General features: G+C 36.1%; 1 protein-coding gene across 7 annotated transcripts in view; it reads left to right on the top strand.

Annotated features, from left to right (window-relative positions):
* Positions 1-16709, top strand: part of NAV3 (neuron navigator 3) — a 351215-nt gene that overhangs the window by 265760 nt on the left and 68746 nt on the right. For 6 of the 7 annotated variants that reach the window (XR_006886093.1, XM_046645942.1, XM_046645941.1 and 3 more), the window contains 5 exons: positions 874-1582; positions 3581-4069; positions 8531-8572; positions 9947-10107; positions 15220-15408. Coding sequence is in view for 6 of the 7 variants with exons in the window: in XM_046645942.1 (XP_046501898.1) it covers positions 874-1582; positions 3581-4069; positions 8531-8572; positions 9947-10107; positions 15220-15408 (1590 nt within the window). In the remaining variant the exon portion in view is untranslated. The remainder of the gene's footprint in view (positions 1-873; positions 1583-3580; positions 4070-8530; positions 8573-9946; positions 10108-15219; positions 15409-16709) is intronic. The other variant, XM_046645945.1, reaches the window with a different exon arrangement.

The raw sequence follows: 16709 nt of genomic DNA, 5'->3' as shown, positions 1-16709 counted from the left end.
CTTTAGTAACAGCTTTCTCTCTCTTTTTTAATTAAATCAGATTCTTCTCTGAATAAATACTTTTTTCTCTCTAAATTTCACGTACTTTATCTTATAAGTCAACATGAATATAATAATCTAGGCATCTCTAGAGAGCATGGTCATAATTTGGGGCTATTGGGTGTCTTTATTTTGCCATATATTTCTGGACATGTGGAGATAAAATAAGGTGGCTTAATAAAAATAAGATTGCTTTTGATCTGACTTCCTTATAAAAGTTTGGAATATTTATGTTAATAGGCCACAAGGTTTCACAACAACTCTGAGAGGCAAGAGCAATCACGCTAATCTAATGGTTGGAATGCTGGAGATTTAAAACATCATTTGTGAATTAGACTTTATGAAAGAAGAGAGTGAAATAATTCTGCCAATTATACCATCCCTTGTTTTTTTAAAGACCCTCTCCCTATTTTTTAAGTAGTGCCTAATTTTAAATAGTGTCATCTGAAGTACTGATGTAACAGGGCGCTCTGAAGATAATCATCTCACAGATATTCAGATGAATTCTTTATCTAACACTTAGCTTGATAAGATTAAGTGCTATCCTTCTAAAACAAAAGAGTTGCAAGATGTAAGACAATAATAAGTAGCAAAAATACATTATCGTTTTATCTCCTTGATTTCTCATCACGTTTCCTCTGACAGCCATATTTTTGTAGCTTTGTAATCCTTCCAGTATATTAGAGTACATGCCAACTTAGATCTAAAACTTAGATGTGAAATTTAGCAACTGAAGTAATATAAAGACGTGTTCACATTTTATACATTGTTTAAAGAAATATTTTCAAATCAAAATGTGCAGGTACATATATTTGTGTATTTCTCATTAATTAGGGAAAACCGATGATGCCAAAGCTTCGGAGAAAGGGAAAACTCCTCTGAAAGGATCGTCTCTACAAAGGTCCCCATCAGATGCAGGAAAGAGCAGTGGAGATGAAGGAAAAAAGCCCCCCTCAGGCATTGGAAGATCAACTGCCACCAGCTCCTTTGGATTTAAGAAACCAAGTGGAGTAGGGTCATCTACCATGATCACCAGCAGTGGAGCGACCATAACAAGTGGCTCAGCAACGCTGGGGAAGATTCCCAAATCTGCTGCCATTGGTGGGAAGTCAAATGCAGGGAGAAAAACCAGCTTGGACGGTTCACAGAATCAGGATGATGTTGGGCTGCATGTTAGCTCGAAGACTTCCCTACAGTACCGCAGCTTGCCCCGCCCTTCAAAATCCAGCACTAGTGGCATTCCCGGCCGAGGTGGCCACAGATCCAGCACCAGCAGTATTGATTCCAATGTCAGCAGCAAGTCAGCTGGTGCTACCACCTCGAAACTGAGAGAACCCACTAAGATTGGGTCAGGGCGCTCCAGTCCCGTCACTGTCAACCAAACAGACAAGGAAAAGGAAAAAGTAGCAGTCTCAGATTCAGAGAGTGTTTCTTTATCAGGTTCCCCCAAGTCCAGCCCCACCTCAGCCAGTGCCTGTGGGACACAAGGCCTCAGGCAGCCAGGATCCAAGTATCCTGATATTGCCTCACCTACATTTCGAAGGTAAGGATGCGTATAAGGATGCTGGGAAAATATAAAAGCTGTATCTTAGGATATATATATATGTACGTCTTATATCCTAACCTATAGAAAATACTTTAGAGATTATTCATATATCCTAAATATATGTATTCTAAGATACGTATATCTTAGAATCTTTTATTCAGTTTCTGAGTCTAGTGAGTTCTAAGAAGCTGATCACATAAATAGCAAAACAATGGGCCTCACTTTGAGAACTGCTCAAACTTTGCAGTTTTATTATCGTTGTAATATTAGCAACACAAACAGCATTTATGAGAGACATAAAAGCAGATGGCAATACGTAGGGGTAGTGATAAAATACAGTAATAGCTTATGAAATTTCCGTAGATTTCCATCCCTTCTTTCCACAATTGAAAAACAAAATAGGTTTTTATGGCTATTGGTATTCACTTCCAGTATTTCTTATCTTGCTGGCTCTTAACAAGTCAATGATCATGAATGTAGATGAAGTTGTTTTCCTTCTAACAGATTACATTGGCCAGATTTATACAGTACCATATCTTGAGATATTAATGAATATCAAGGTATGACGTGATTGACAGAATTTGAAAACATTCAGATGTTTGGTACAGGATAAGAAGTAAGGTATGGGCTGGGTTTTCTAACTCTTCACCAGCTTTCTGTGACATCTCTCTGGTAAGCAGCGTGACTTGGTCTCTGGACCAGGACTCTCTCTGGTGTTGAGTATGTGGAGTTCTGCTCTGAGATATCACTGTGTTTAAATACCAGTGTGTTTTGTGTCAGGAAAGTACATACAGTTAAAGACTTGGGACAAATAGTTAAATCTCTCTGGGTCTGTTTCCTCATCTATGAAATGATAGTGTATGATTTATAGTCTGTTACATGTTAAGTATTTTTAGTGTTTATTTTACTGACTAAATCAAAAACCTTGATATCTGGGAAATAAAGGGTCTTGAAATTACTTTTACATTTCAAGCAATCTCAGATATGTGCTTGTTTGAAAAACCTAGAGGTTATATTCCTCAGAAGAAATATTAATCCTGCAAAACTGGCTTTTTGAAATGTAGATTCTCATTGGAAAGTATGATGGCTTGTAGTTTATTTGTTGCTTAAGTAGAAGCTAATAGTGCCCTCCAGTGGCCCATTACCTATGAAACAATTTCTCATATTCATCGTAAAATATTTCACTATGGGAAATATGGATTTCATTGCAACTTAATTAGTAATCATTATGCCATTACTTCATATCACTTTATTTCCATATTTACATAAATTCGATTATATCATCTGCTTCATTTACAAAACTAAAATGTTTTCTGAACCAAACTCCAGCATCTAACTTAGCACCTACTATGTTTCAAATCAGTATTATAAATATGCATTTGAATATACTGGCAACTGACATAAAACCCTTTGGTCTTTCTTGGGGAAAATACAGACAAACTGACATGTTGCCAACAATGTCTAGCATTGTTTCTAATCTGCTACTCTCTGACAGTCGTTCAGGCCATCAGATATGCAACGTAACCTCCTAAAGCTCGCCTTAAGCATTCCTTTTAGATTTTGAATAAAATGTTAAAATGGAAAAAAAATTGTTTAAATGTTGTATCTTGAATGCATAGAAGTTGTTTCATCATAATGGTCCTGTAAATAGGTAAGAGCGAGTATAGTTAAACTATTTAATTTTTATGAAAGATTCTCATGATCACTTAAATTGTGAAAGCCAGGGATTTTCATGAATGTTTAACTTTTCTTTTGCCCACTTCCGACCACCCCCTGGGTGGCAGCCCAGTACCGACTTACCCTCATGGGGATATGAGAGATTTTTGGCACTAGATTAAGAAGTTCAAGCTTGTAGAGTTCATTTGCATAGAGACAGGAGGTGCTTGGTAGCTCAGTGCACCGAAGCACACTGGCTCTGTGTACTGTAGCCCTAGATAGTAAATGTGGATATTAGTTTCTCGGAACAACTGAAGTTGTTATTTGTTTTTCTTTTAGGTTGTTTGGTGCCAAGGCAGGTGGCAAATCTGCCTCTGCACCTAATACTGAGGGTGTGAAATCCTCCTCAGTAATGCCCAGTCCTAGTACCACATTAGCGCGGCAAGGCAGTCTGGAGTCACCGTCGTCTGGTACGGGCAGCATGGGCAGTGCTGGTGGGCTAAGTGGCAGCAGCAGCCCTCTCTTCAATAAACCCTCAGACTTAACTACAGATGTTATAAGCTTAAGTCACTCGTTGGCTTCCAGCCCAGCATCGGTTCACTCTTTCACATCAGGTGGTCTCGTGTGGGCTGCCAATCTGAGCAGTTCCTCTGCTGGCAGCAAGGACACTCCAAGTTACCAGTCCATGACTAGCCTCCATACGAGCTCTGAGTCTATTGACCTCCCCCTCAGCCATCATGGCTCCCTGTCTGGACTGACCACAGGCACTCACGAGGTTCAGAGCCTGCTCATGAGAACGGGTAGTGTGAGATCTACTCTCTCAGAAAGGTGAGCTTTTCTGGAGGCATTGATGAAGTCCTCATCCCCTCCTCCCCGCACTGTGCCTGTCCCCTCCCCCATTAAATTCGCTTGATTTCAGTGGGAGCGCCACTTTGCAAAGGGATGTAAGATTGAAAGGCCATGAGATTGATGACATTGGGCCTTTTATTTGCTGTTATTACCGAGTTTGCAGAGTAAAAAACCATTAAGGATAGGGTAATTGGATAATTAAGTTTTGTAATATGACTGCATATATATTTATACCCAGTAGACAATTTGAATAAAATTCAATGCTTGTATTTATATATTGAATGATGTCTTCTCAAGACGTTTTAATGATTTGGCTTAAGCTTCAGGACTACACAGCTCCTTGTGATAACAAGCATTTTTAAAGAACAAATTTAAATGGATTCTACAATTATGCTCTGAGCAGTATGTTAAATTTACTTTATTAGCACTTTGATGGAAAAATAGCAGATGGATCACTGGGGAATCCTAGTTGAATTGGAAAAAATATCAATTCTCAGATATGAATTCTTAGAGAAAATTATAACACCAGTGACATTTTAAATAGATCCCTTGGAAATAAATCACATTACAAGGTTTAATGAGTTATTGGTGTTTTAACTTAAAATGGAGAACATAATAAGGCAATTTCTTACCTAATATACTTACCGGAGAGCATCACTGTTGACCAAAATGGGTCTAGATTCTCTCCCCCAAAAATCCTTTCTCAGATATTTTGGTACTGATTCTTTCCCCCAGGAAAATGTCTTAAAACTGCCACTTTTCCTCTGGGGGACAGTGCTGTTTGCTTCTTGGCACACCTAAAGCTTTCAGAAACAGTCTTGACCACATATCTTACCTGTGTTACTTGTAAAAGCACTACTGGTCACTGAAGATGCCCTATACCTCTCCTTGAACTTTTGTTTGCTCTAATCTGGGTGCTCACGTATCACCTCTTTTCTACACTTCCAGCCTTACTCCCAGAATCACTTTTTAAAACATCAACTGAAGCCCTTACCTAGACTCTCACTACAGTGTACCAGTGGTCCCTTTATCTAAGATTTCCCTCTACTCTTCCCTGTTTCTCTTGCCTCTGTGAAATGCAAAACCCAAAACAAAACACTGCTTACAACCCACTTTACTTCCCTCTCCCCTAACAATGGTACCTGGGCAGCAATGCAAATCAGACTTCCCCTTGGTAAAAGAATTTTAGAACTAACTGAAACATTGATGCTTGATACTTCTATGGTGGGCTGCTACTTACAAAATACGTTTTTCCTCATAAACAAAAAACGAGGCCAAGAGAAACAAGACACTAAAATGTGGGTGATAGACACTAAAATGTAAACACTGGCGTCCATGTCCCTGCTCGTTTTGTCATTATAGACAGCCTGTGTACAGACTAATGCATACACACAAACACTGGTGTAAGTACTGTTGCATTCAATTCTTGATCTAAGAAGTTAGGCTTCCTACAGCATCTTAGAATTGAGTTTCCGCACTTTATGTGGGCATCCTCATATGTCATTTTCAAAAGTTCTAACAAGTAAATCAAATTATGTTGAAAGTATATTAACAATCTATAGTTGTGACAAATGTATCCTTAATGGTAACTGATATGTGAGGAATGCAAATAACCAAGCACACTGCAAATAGAGTTTTGTTTATTGACCAGAATCATTCTCCAAAATAATGGTTATTTCTTAATCATCTATATGACTACAACAAGTTGACCATTTAGCCATCAACCTATTTCTCTGGTATTCAGACACTGAAAACTCAGAAAGCTGTTCAAATAACTATTTGTAACCAAGTAACTCTCAAAATCAAACCAGATATAAGATTGATGATTTTCTAGATATATCATAAATGCAATGTTAGTATTTTACTTCAATCTATATTTTAGCAGAAGTCAATATACATTTTCACCATAGAAATGCACTTGCTAATATACAGTTACTTATTCTCTTTAAGCAAATCTTTGTTGTTGTTGTTGTTCAGTCTTTGAAATATTTCAGACCAGTTTTACAAATGGGAGTATTCTAGTATTAAAAAGAGCCAGATAATTCTTCTAGTAAACTTTAAATAAATTAATTTTGCATAAATGACTGTTCTGCCCTTGATTCTTAATAAAATGTATTGATGAATGTTAAAGTGTGAAAAGTAAAATAGCTTCATAGGTATAGTATATGATATAAATATTAATTAGTTCTTCCTAGTAAGTTACTGGATTGAAATAATTTTTGACGCAGAAAGTTACACTTTTTCTTTCTTAGTAACAAAATTGCATCAACAGCAGTATATTCTAATCCTTTAAAGTACATTCAAGAAAGTTCATGATCTATTGAAGAGAAAATTAGATCCTATCAGGGATCGTCGCTCAATTATAATTAAGCAGTCAGCAGAATGTTAGGGGTGCTGAGAAAACGGAGGCGCCATATCTGAAAGAAAGTGTAATAAAGTGTAAGTGCTTAAGACAAATTAATCAGAGAGATGTAATAGAGATGTACATAAGTTCACGATCTGTTTAAAATTTCAGAATACTTTATTCATATTCATATTCTAGTACTATTAAATTGATAGTTACTCATAAAGATTTTAATTTTTGTTTAAATTCCTTTTCATTAAAATGACTAAAATAATACATAAATAATTAAATAAGTTCTTTCGCAATTTTCCCTCTGTAGCTTCTCTGGATCATTGGTGGTCCTTGGGCTGTAACCAGTCCACATTTCTTTTGTTTTGTTTTATTTTTTGTGACCTAACAAACTTTAAAAATAATTTAAAGTAGTCCTCCACTTTACGTATTTCTGGCTTGTCTTTAAATGCAGATCCGGCAACCCTGCCTTCGAAATCCTACCCAGCAACTATTGGCTTTGGGCAAACAGCCTGTCCCCCTCAGCCTGTTGGCTAAAACCCCCACTTCACTCATGGTCACGGTTTGCCTGGCCCTTGCAGGCGTATGAATTTGCAACCTTTCAGGGTTTGTGGGAAGTGTCTACATTATAAAATCATTAATATCCAGATTCAAACAGACATTTCTACTTAAAGTTTAACTTATATTGGTAAATTTAAATGTATTTTTCTGATTTTTCTTCCATTAAATTCTTTGCATCTTATAAACATATAATTTTTTATACAATTGACCACATTGGCAAAACAATGCCTATTTTCAATTTCGTCTGCAATGTTAAATTTCAACAAGCTTGCACACATGAGAGCGATCATCTTTAAAATGTCTTCTGACCATGTTAATGCTCTAGCACAATGTACTCCATCTTTAGAGGTTTCGCATGTTTGTTCAGTATGATTCCTTTTTGTCTGTTTACCCACACTACTAAAAAAATTTTCTGTAGTTAAGATATATGCTAGAACTGACCTCTACATAATATAGTAATTACCTTGTGTGGACATCCCAGTAAATAAAGTTAAAGTTGTATAATGCCTTCTATTGCAGGGCTAACTAATGGAGTACACACAGAAGAAAACATTTTAGCTTTGATTTTGAGTAATTCAATTTAAAGTCAACGTGTTTGCATCCATTTTATATCATCCCCATTGTGCATATCCTGTGTATTTAATTTTGATCATTTGAGGTTCTGTTGGAAGAGAGTTAGAATTCTGAAAATTCAAATTAATTTTATTCCTTGGTTACCCACATGCCGGAGGTTAGAACAGTAATCCCTAACCTTTCCTGCTTAATTGTTAGCATGCTCTTCCTCTATTTTTAGAGAGGCCATTTCTCATTTTCTCCAGACACATTCTTTCATCCCGTTTTCCAACCAATTAAGAATTCTTTAAAATAGAGAGTAATAAAATTTATAGGCTTTAAAATACCTAATTAATAATTTCAAAAAGATGGCATAGTTTAATTTCATTAAAATATTTAAAGAAATGATGTCAGAAGCATTGTGTTTCAAGCGGATATATAGTATCTATTATTTTTCTTCCCTTATATGTAAATGGGAATAAGTCTGCCTTTATTTTTATTAAAAATAACTTGAAGACAAAATAAGTATTAAACGGTGTTTTACATCTTCTCTGTCCATTGGAACTTGTCAGTTTAACATAGGCAGAGCAGGTTTATCTCATTTTCACCTCTCCGATTCTCCTGCATGTGAAATTGTAGCAGAAGTCTAGTCAGCTGCATGAGGAAGAAAAAACTACCATAACATTCAGTAAATAGAGTCTAGAGAGGATTTATGCCAACGTATGATTTAATCTGTCTTCTAATAATCCTGTCACTGAATTATCATCGAGTGACCCTGGGTTAGAAAGGAGTTCACCTGTGTTAGAACAGTGGACATCTGGTCACTTTTGTTTGGCCTTTTCCAGTGAGTTAAGCAAAATTTGTGTTACAAAAATTTATTTTGTGCAGTTCAAACAGAGAACCATTTTTGTTGGATGTGTAATTTGGAAGTTTTGTTTACATTATGTCCTTAGGGGTTTTCTTTGTTTTAACAGCATGCAGCTTGACAGAAATACACTACCCAAAAAGGGACTAAGGTATATATTTCTCTCAGCACAATTGCTGCCTTTCTCTGTTGTTACGTAAACTTTGTGTACTGTCTCTCTTCCTCTTTCTTTATTTGTTTGCAATGAAGCACCTGACGCTGAGAATAAAATAATTTTTAATCTTGATGTTTTTTCTGGCCTGAGGAGTTGGTGAGATAGCCCTCAGGTAGAGATGCTCACAGAGGCCAATGCTCAGGAAATTAAATCCAATGTAAATGCCATTATTTGGGGGACAGCAACTTTTGGTAGAATGCAGAACTCACTTCTGAAAATTCCCTAACTTTTGCATATTGGACGCATATGCTTGCAAAACCTCAAAATCCATATAGTCTACAGATGTGGACAGTTAATGTTGAAAGGTTGAAGGATGCTCTAATTTGAATCAAAGAAAATATATTTTCATCATCAGAGGACAAACACTCTAATTAAGGTATGAATTTTTAATAAATTTTTTGGTAAAAACTCTAAACAGTTATAATATCTATTTGTCAGGAGTGCTGGTATCTATCAGATCAATTTAAATATGAATTAGTCTAGTGTTACATGATAAAATAATTATTAAGTTCATCATAAAAATTAAATTAAAATTTAGTTCATGCCATCCTTTACTGCACGCTTTTATCTGAGGAGAGGATCCAGGGTGAACTGCTACCAGAGCTATCTTGCTCTATGAACATGAGTTGACTGCTCTTTGGTGCTAAGAGTTTACTTAACTCTGGTGAAAGTGAGTACTGGCCGAGTAGGTCTTTTCCCTGTTGTCCCTTTTGTCTCCAGTTCCTCAGCAGCAGCAAACAGCTTACAATTATTCCATTTCAAGATTTTGTTCCAGAAATTTATTTTTCAATAAAATGAGCCCATTTATCCATCCCCCTTTCTTTTAAATCCAGACATGATTTCAAGTGGCATTTTAACCAAATAAATGTTTTTCTTTTTTTTAAAAAAAAAATCTGTCAATTTGTGTTCCATTTCCTATGCCCTTCTGTGACCATCACTCCAATTCCCTTGGCTTCTGGCCTACCACTGTCTACCATTTTTAGTCTGTGTTTTCACCCCCTTCACCTCCTCCCAAGCACTATGCTTTTGAGTCCTTCTCAATTAACTTGGCTGTCTGCTTATAGCTTATGATTTTCAACTACATTCTCACAGAAGCATAATTTTCTTCTGAAAATCCTTTAATTTTTTTCCTGTGAGATTGAAACAGATGGTATCAAATCATCTGGAAGAACTAAGCAATTATAATTAGATTCCATCTGCTTGAGAATATTGTTCAGTCTGAACAGTAAGCTCCTCTCAATTGTTTTCTTGCCCTGGTATTGCCTTGCCCTTGTAGATGTGCTTAAGTGTCTTAGCTGTGCTGTTTTGCAGATACACCCCATCGTCTCGGCAGGCCAGCCAAGAAGAAGGCAAGGAGTGGTTGCGTTCCCATTCTACTGGAGGGCTGCAGGATACTGGCAACCAGTCGCCTCTGGTCTCCCCTTCTGCTATGTCATCTTCGACAACAGGAAAATACCACTTTTCCAACTTGGGTAAAATATTCTAAAACATCAATTCCATTTTGTTCCTATCGCCACCCACCCTCATGGGAGCCATGGTCTCTCTCTATAAAAATTGTTCATTTAAAGAGGGGATAAAGACACCTCACCAGTACCTTCTATTTGTATGATTGCATACTGTTGGCAAAATAATTTCCAAAAATTATGCAATTTATTGCTCATGACAACCACTTGACATGAATAATACTTTTGTTATTTTATACTCTAGGCTCCTGAGGTGCACTGAGGTCATTTGACTTGAAAAAAAATCCCACCACTCATAGGGGCAGAGGCAGGAATTGATCCCTGAACACCTTACTTTGAGCCTAGGGACCTTCTCAGAGTCCTCTTTAAAAACAGCAAAACATCGCCTTATTTTTTATTTCAGATGTTTTTTAAGATCCTTATAACAAAATTAATAATATTTTTGTAGAAAAATAGAAAATAGGAATAATTAGGAAGAAGAAGAAATATGTGACTCCATGACTCCAAGATAGCTTCTTTTGCCATTTTTAAAGTTAAAACTCTCCTTAAAAAGCATATGAGAATTCAGTTAAGATAAACTTTCAGCTCTGTTGGGACACCCAAGGCTATTTCTTTTCTATTGTAACTCTTCCTGCTATATACAATAGAGCTTTTAGCAATGAAAACCAATTATTTTGGGCATGGTTCCATATGAGCTTATTAATTCATTTGAAACACTAAGTTTTTGTTGTTAAACCTACATGGTGATGAGAATTCTTTGCCTCATAATGTCAAAGGATGGTATAGCTTTTACTTACTTTGAGTTGTAGTTACAAAACATAGCCAAGCTTAACACATTAATTTCAAAGAATTGAATTGAAAATGTGTTTATAGAGTAATACAAATATGAAACAAAATATAATTTTAGGCAACTTCTGAAGCAAACCCAAATCACCTAAAATGCTATGAGTTTGCTGAGTATCTCATGCCTCCTGTCAATCTTTTCATTAATTGACATTAATTTGATTAGTTGACTCCTTACTCCATAATTTTCCTGTTGTTATAATTCTGATTGAATCCATGTATTCCATTATTCTTTGGAAAAAAAAAAAAAGCAAAGCACCTCACCACTTACTATGTCTGACCTTGGCAAAGTCATTTAACCTCAATTTTCTCTTCTGTTGAATGGATGCGTAAAACCTAGGTCAGATCGTGAGGAACGACTGATCTAAGGTGTGCAAAGACTCAGGAGCTTATAAGACTAGATAGACTCTGTTATTTCATCATTTTTATTGGAAAACCTTTCTTACACTATCAGAGACAATTGCAGTTGATTTAAAATTGGTCTTACTGCCTCTCTCCCTTATCACTCAGCACTTTAACCCATTGGCACCTTTGAAGGAAGCCTTTCCATACATGCCGACATGCTCTCATGTGCCCAGCCAGAATTTATAAGCATGTGTGGCTTCAGATCACACATTTTGAGATCTCTCTGCTATGTTATTTTATAAAAGAAAGAAATGACTAATTTTAAAAATGTGAAAATGTTTTCTAAAGAGTTTTGATCATATTTCCAGATCACCTGAACTTATATTTATTAGGCAAGAAAGTGGGTGCTATTAAAATTTAGTCATAAGTAAAAGTTAGGTCATTATTAAAATCTAAAAGAATATATTAAATGTAACTATTTAACTTGAATATAGATAATATTGTCCTACATTTTACTTTGGTCATCATTTGTTTTCAATTTGATCGTTATGTTTTCTGAATGATCAGTAAGATAAGCTATTATTACTAACATTCAAGAGTTGCAATATCCATGTTTTCTTTATCTATCCTTACTTTCTACCTATTAGAAATATGCTAATTAAATTTTTTTGAAGTATTTTTATAAAAAATCATGTATAACAAACATAAGAAATTAAAGATCACTACAATTATGTCATTATCAGTACACTACTGTGAGCTGCTACCAATGTAAACTACAGTGTGTGTATAGTATAGTTCTTGGCAAGATAGCTATAACAGAAACCATTCCTCCTCAAGAAGACATATCAGAACATAACTCATGTAAAAAAAAAATTGAGGATGAAACTTCACTTACTGTTTGTCACAGTGCTTGTGAGGATCTCATAACCTAGTGAGACTCATTGTCATGTTCCCATGAGTGATGACAATTGTTCAGATTCAGCATTACTATCAATCTGTTGTTTCCAGATTCCGTACATTTGATGAGCCTTTTTCATGGAGGGATGTTTAAACACCTTTCCATGGGAAGCTTCTATGCTTTTGCTCCCAAGGCTCCTTTGACTTTGAATGTCTTTCTATTCCCCCTCTCTATATTCAACCTTCAAGCTATTCGGGATTAACCCTTTCTTCTATACTCATGAGCACATAGATCTCAGAGTCAGAGGAGACCTACCTCTGCTTGAATCGTTCATCTATTATGTAAATTCTTATGACATCTCTAGCCTCTTCTCTAAACCCACCAATGGCAGAAACTACCTAAATCTAGATACATCACACTTTTGAAGTTGTTCCTTTAGAAGATCAAAAACATTTTCCCAAATCTCCAGCTGTCATTCCTAGTAATGTACCTAGATTCCACAAAATAAGTTAAATTTAGATTCCGCATGACAAGTCTTTTATTATTTAAAACAATATTGTAAACTCACTAGCTAATATGTTTATATATAGTAGCAGAGTCAGGGAGTGAATTGGAGGCATTTAAAAACCCACTTCACATTTCTATCAGTTCCTGTTCTCCTCAAATCACCACAAATAAACATATAATTTAATAAAAAGAGTGGCTTTGCTCTAAATATAATTTAAGACAAAGTCAGTACCCTTCTTTTCCCTAAAAGATTGCCACATCTCTCTCTCTCCTATTTATAAATTTTAATGTGTCTCCTGGCTTTAAATGGATCTTTGAGGCCAGTTATTCTGTAATTTTTTGTTTTTATTCATGAAGAAACTAAAGGATAGAGATTGAGATATTTGCCTGAAGCAAATAGAAAGCAAAGCCACCATTGAAAACCCTGTACCAATTTGTGTCCCGTTAAAGAAATTCTCTTTGTAAGTCATACTTTTGTCCTCTATTATATAACTTTTCTTGGTCTGCTTTACAGGTTAACATATCTACCTTTCATTCATCTCACCTAGGGGCCACTCTTGAAGTCAGGGACCGTCTCATATTTATCTTTCTATTCAACCACAACACCAAAGAACAGACCCGTTATAGATATTAACTTAAGTGAACATTCTTAAGTAGTATGGGTATGTTTCCAATGGAGAAGCTATCAAAATGTTTGTAAATGCAACTATTCCCTTTAAAGTCCACCCTAATCCTCATTAATATTTCTCCTTGGATGAGCTAAGCGTTATGTTTTGAAATTACAGAATGACACTTCACGTGGATATCTCTGCAATCGTTTTGGTGAGAATTATGCAAAACTAAACAGTGAATGAAATGTCCTTCTAACCTCTGGAAACATATATGTTAAAATGACACATCTGCAAAAGTATTGAATACTTAATTTATTTAGCAAAGAGTCAGCTTATACTGTGGACCTAAAATAGGACTATTTACTCCAATCTAGGATCTTAAACATAAACTTTCAGGTCTTGAATGTCTTATAGTGTGTCTACTGGCCAGCATCAGTAATCAGATTGAACTGGTCACTACTGGCTCTGAAATGGGCCTGGAAGATTTCTCTCTCTCTTTCTCTCTCTCCTTTTCTTATTCTTTTTCTTTCTTTCCTTCCTTCCAATGGATTGTGCACTTTGCAAATCCGTAGTTTTTCTTTTTTATTATGTTTCACGTGTACACATAGATGTAATTCTTAGTTTTGTGTTGCTTTCTTTTTTATCATTCTTCTTTTACTCCAATCCATAACTAGCTGTATCAGAGGGTTGTTTTGTGTGTTGATTCCGTTAATACTGACAAAATATCTAGCACAGTGTCTGGCAAATAGGAGATATTCCCCTTTAGTTACTCAGGGTATGTACCCCTCCTATTTTACATTGTTTTGAGAGCCAGTAATTATATTAAGAAGTGTAGTGCCTGTGTCAAAGGAAAAAGAAGATAGCGAGTTTTGAAATGATATCAGACTTCTTCTAAGCCAATAACACAAATTCCCCAAGGTTTTGAAAGTACTCAACATTCCCTTCATATCTTAGGAGGTCCCTGTCTGCTTCTTCATATACCTGTAACAACTTGTTTTTCTTTAATATGAGCATTTATGATAACGATATTTCTCAACTTTTCTGCTTTGCTTTCATTTCAAATTTTAAAACAGTATGGTCTTGCAATGTAATTGTACGTTTAATCTATTACATCCTTCTTTAAATTGCTGATTATCAGTTGGCCTAAAAAAGGTGGGTGTCATTAGAACTATTTGGCAAAAGGCACTAGATAAATAAGTTCTTATTTCGAATTACAGACTTGAGGTACTGCTTTGGAAGTACAGCAAGTTTGTGCCCTTTGACTGTCTCACTGTGCATCTGATCTAAGATACAGCGGAAAAGAGTTTTCTGTGACAAACCTTATGACAAGCTATGGAAACCATGTACATTACATTATATTTCATTTAAAGAAGAATTATATTTTCCTTGATTATAACCTAACTCTGATAATAATGATGGTACTGACCATGAACAAAAATTCGGAGCTCAAAATGACTGAAAGTCTTTGCTTTGGAAGCTTCGAAAGTCTCTTCTCAGGAAACTTAGATTTCCTGTGTTTTATTTTTGTTTCTATTTTGCTTTTCCCATTAAAATAATGTATTCTTCTCAAAAAGAAGGCTCAAAACTCTAGGGAGACAATCTTTTCTTCATAATGGCCAGCAAAAAAATGCCATGTTATTGTATTTCCAGCATGAGCAGTAGAGGTCGCTGTGTGGTTTTGTCTAATGTCCCTTTAGAAATTGACACGCTCTTGGCCATGACAGCACTAGGAGAAAATAGAGCCTCTGCTGTAACTCGCACTGAATATTTCAGAGGGAGACTCTTGGCCTACCTTAAATAGGGACAGCCTATAAATTCATGTTTCCATCAGAATTGGGATCACGTTCCCACTCTATCAACCTACTATTTTCATCAAGCAGGCCCTGGAATAATAGGCTCTGTGTGCTTGTTTTTCAGTGAGCCCAACCAATCTGTCTCAATTTAACCTTCCTGGGCCCAGCATGATGCGCTCCAACAGCATCCCAGCCCAAGACTCGTCCTTTGATCTCTACGATGACTCCCAGCTTTGCGGGAGTGCCACGTCTCTGGAGGAGAGGCCCCGTGCCATCAGTCATTCAGGCTCATTTAGAGACAGCATGGAAGAAGGTAGGCATGGGGGGAAACAAAGATGAAGTTATTTAACTCAGAGATGAAACTATCATATCACTCACATCGCAAGGATTCCTGAAGAGCAAATAAATAAGTATAACTCTCATCTGGGGAGCCCGAAGCTTGAGGAAATTTTGATCTGCATTACCTTCTGTTTCTTTTTGCATTTGGAGATATGCCAGAAATTGTTTAGATTAATACTTGGCTAGAGCACAGGTCAGAATAAATCCAATGTTCTCATACAGAAATCCCCATAATTTTAGAGACTATTTGCCCAGCTGTGTCAAATATCAGAGTGAATGTTTTGTTTCACACCTCAAAGAACCAGAAAGATACATAAACTGGAAAAATTGTCTTATGAAATTACCACATGCTGCCAACTTTTATTCTCAGAAACTCCCTCTGATGTTAGTTTTTGTCATCATGTCATTTTAGAATTCATGTTGTATCTGCTTTTGCTTTGTAAATTATGTTTCCTTATCCAATGCAGTAAAGTTCTATGTGAATACTTTATAATAAATCTATGTGAAAAACTCAGGAGGCTTGATTGATGTTCAAATGTATATAATTTCCTAAAATATACAACCTCAAATATCACATTTGATCATAATATTTGAGAGCTTTTCCTCTTTGATTTAATGGATGATTTCTTTAAGTATCCATAAAAGAAAATTGTGGCACACATATTATGAAGCATATCAACTCAGGAGAACATAAAACTAAACATAGAAGCTCAGGCTGATTAGAATGAAATCATCCTTGCTGTCCTAGTCCTTTGTAATTACGTGTAAAACCAGAGTTTAAGCTTCTGGTGGCCAGGCATTTGTGGTGTGAACTTGGGCACATTTCCTCACTTTTTTAGCGCTAATTTCTGCATCTGTAATTTCACAGATTTGTCATGAGGATGAAAATAGAGTAAAGAATAGTTCTGTTCCTTTCGCTTTCCCCTTTACTACCTTCTTATTTGAAGTCTCTTCTGACTACAAGTTTAGACAGCTATGAGAATTGGCTCATGGTTTGCAGGTCACCACTGGACATTTATCATGTTGGCACGAAGTCAGCTGACCACAATCGCCACGACCTTTCCTTTCAGGATATCAGCCAAACCGTATGAATTCACTGTGACAGACAGTGAATTATATCCTGATATTTTGATCTCAAAAAAATGACAGCAGAATTGTCCTCAGATTCTTGTATCTAGCTGTTGTTTATTTCCTTAACCACCTATTCTTCACTTTTCAGTAAAGGCCTGGTGTTTCTGAGCAGACTTCGTTATTTTACCTCTTGTCCTTTTTTGC

Source organism: Equus quagga, chromosome 19, assembly GCF_021613505.1.
Source record: "Equus quagga isolate Etosha38 chromosome 19, UCLA_HA_Equagga_1.0, whole genome shotgun sequence".
NCBI lineage: Eukaryota > Metazoa > Chordata > Mammalia > Perissodactyla > Equidae > Equus > Equus quagga.
Note: the sequence above shows the minus strand (reverse complement) of the source record. Positions and strands in the feature narration are given on the sequence as shown.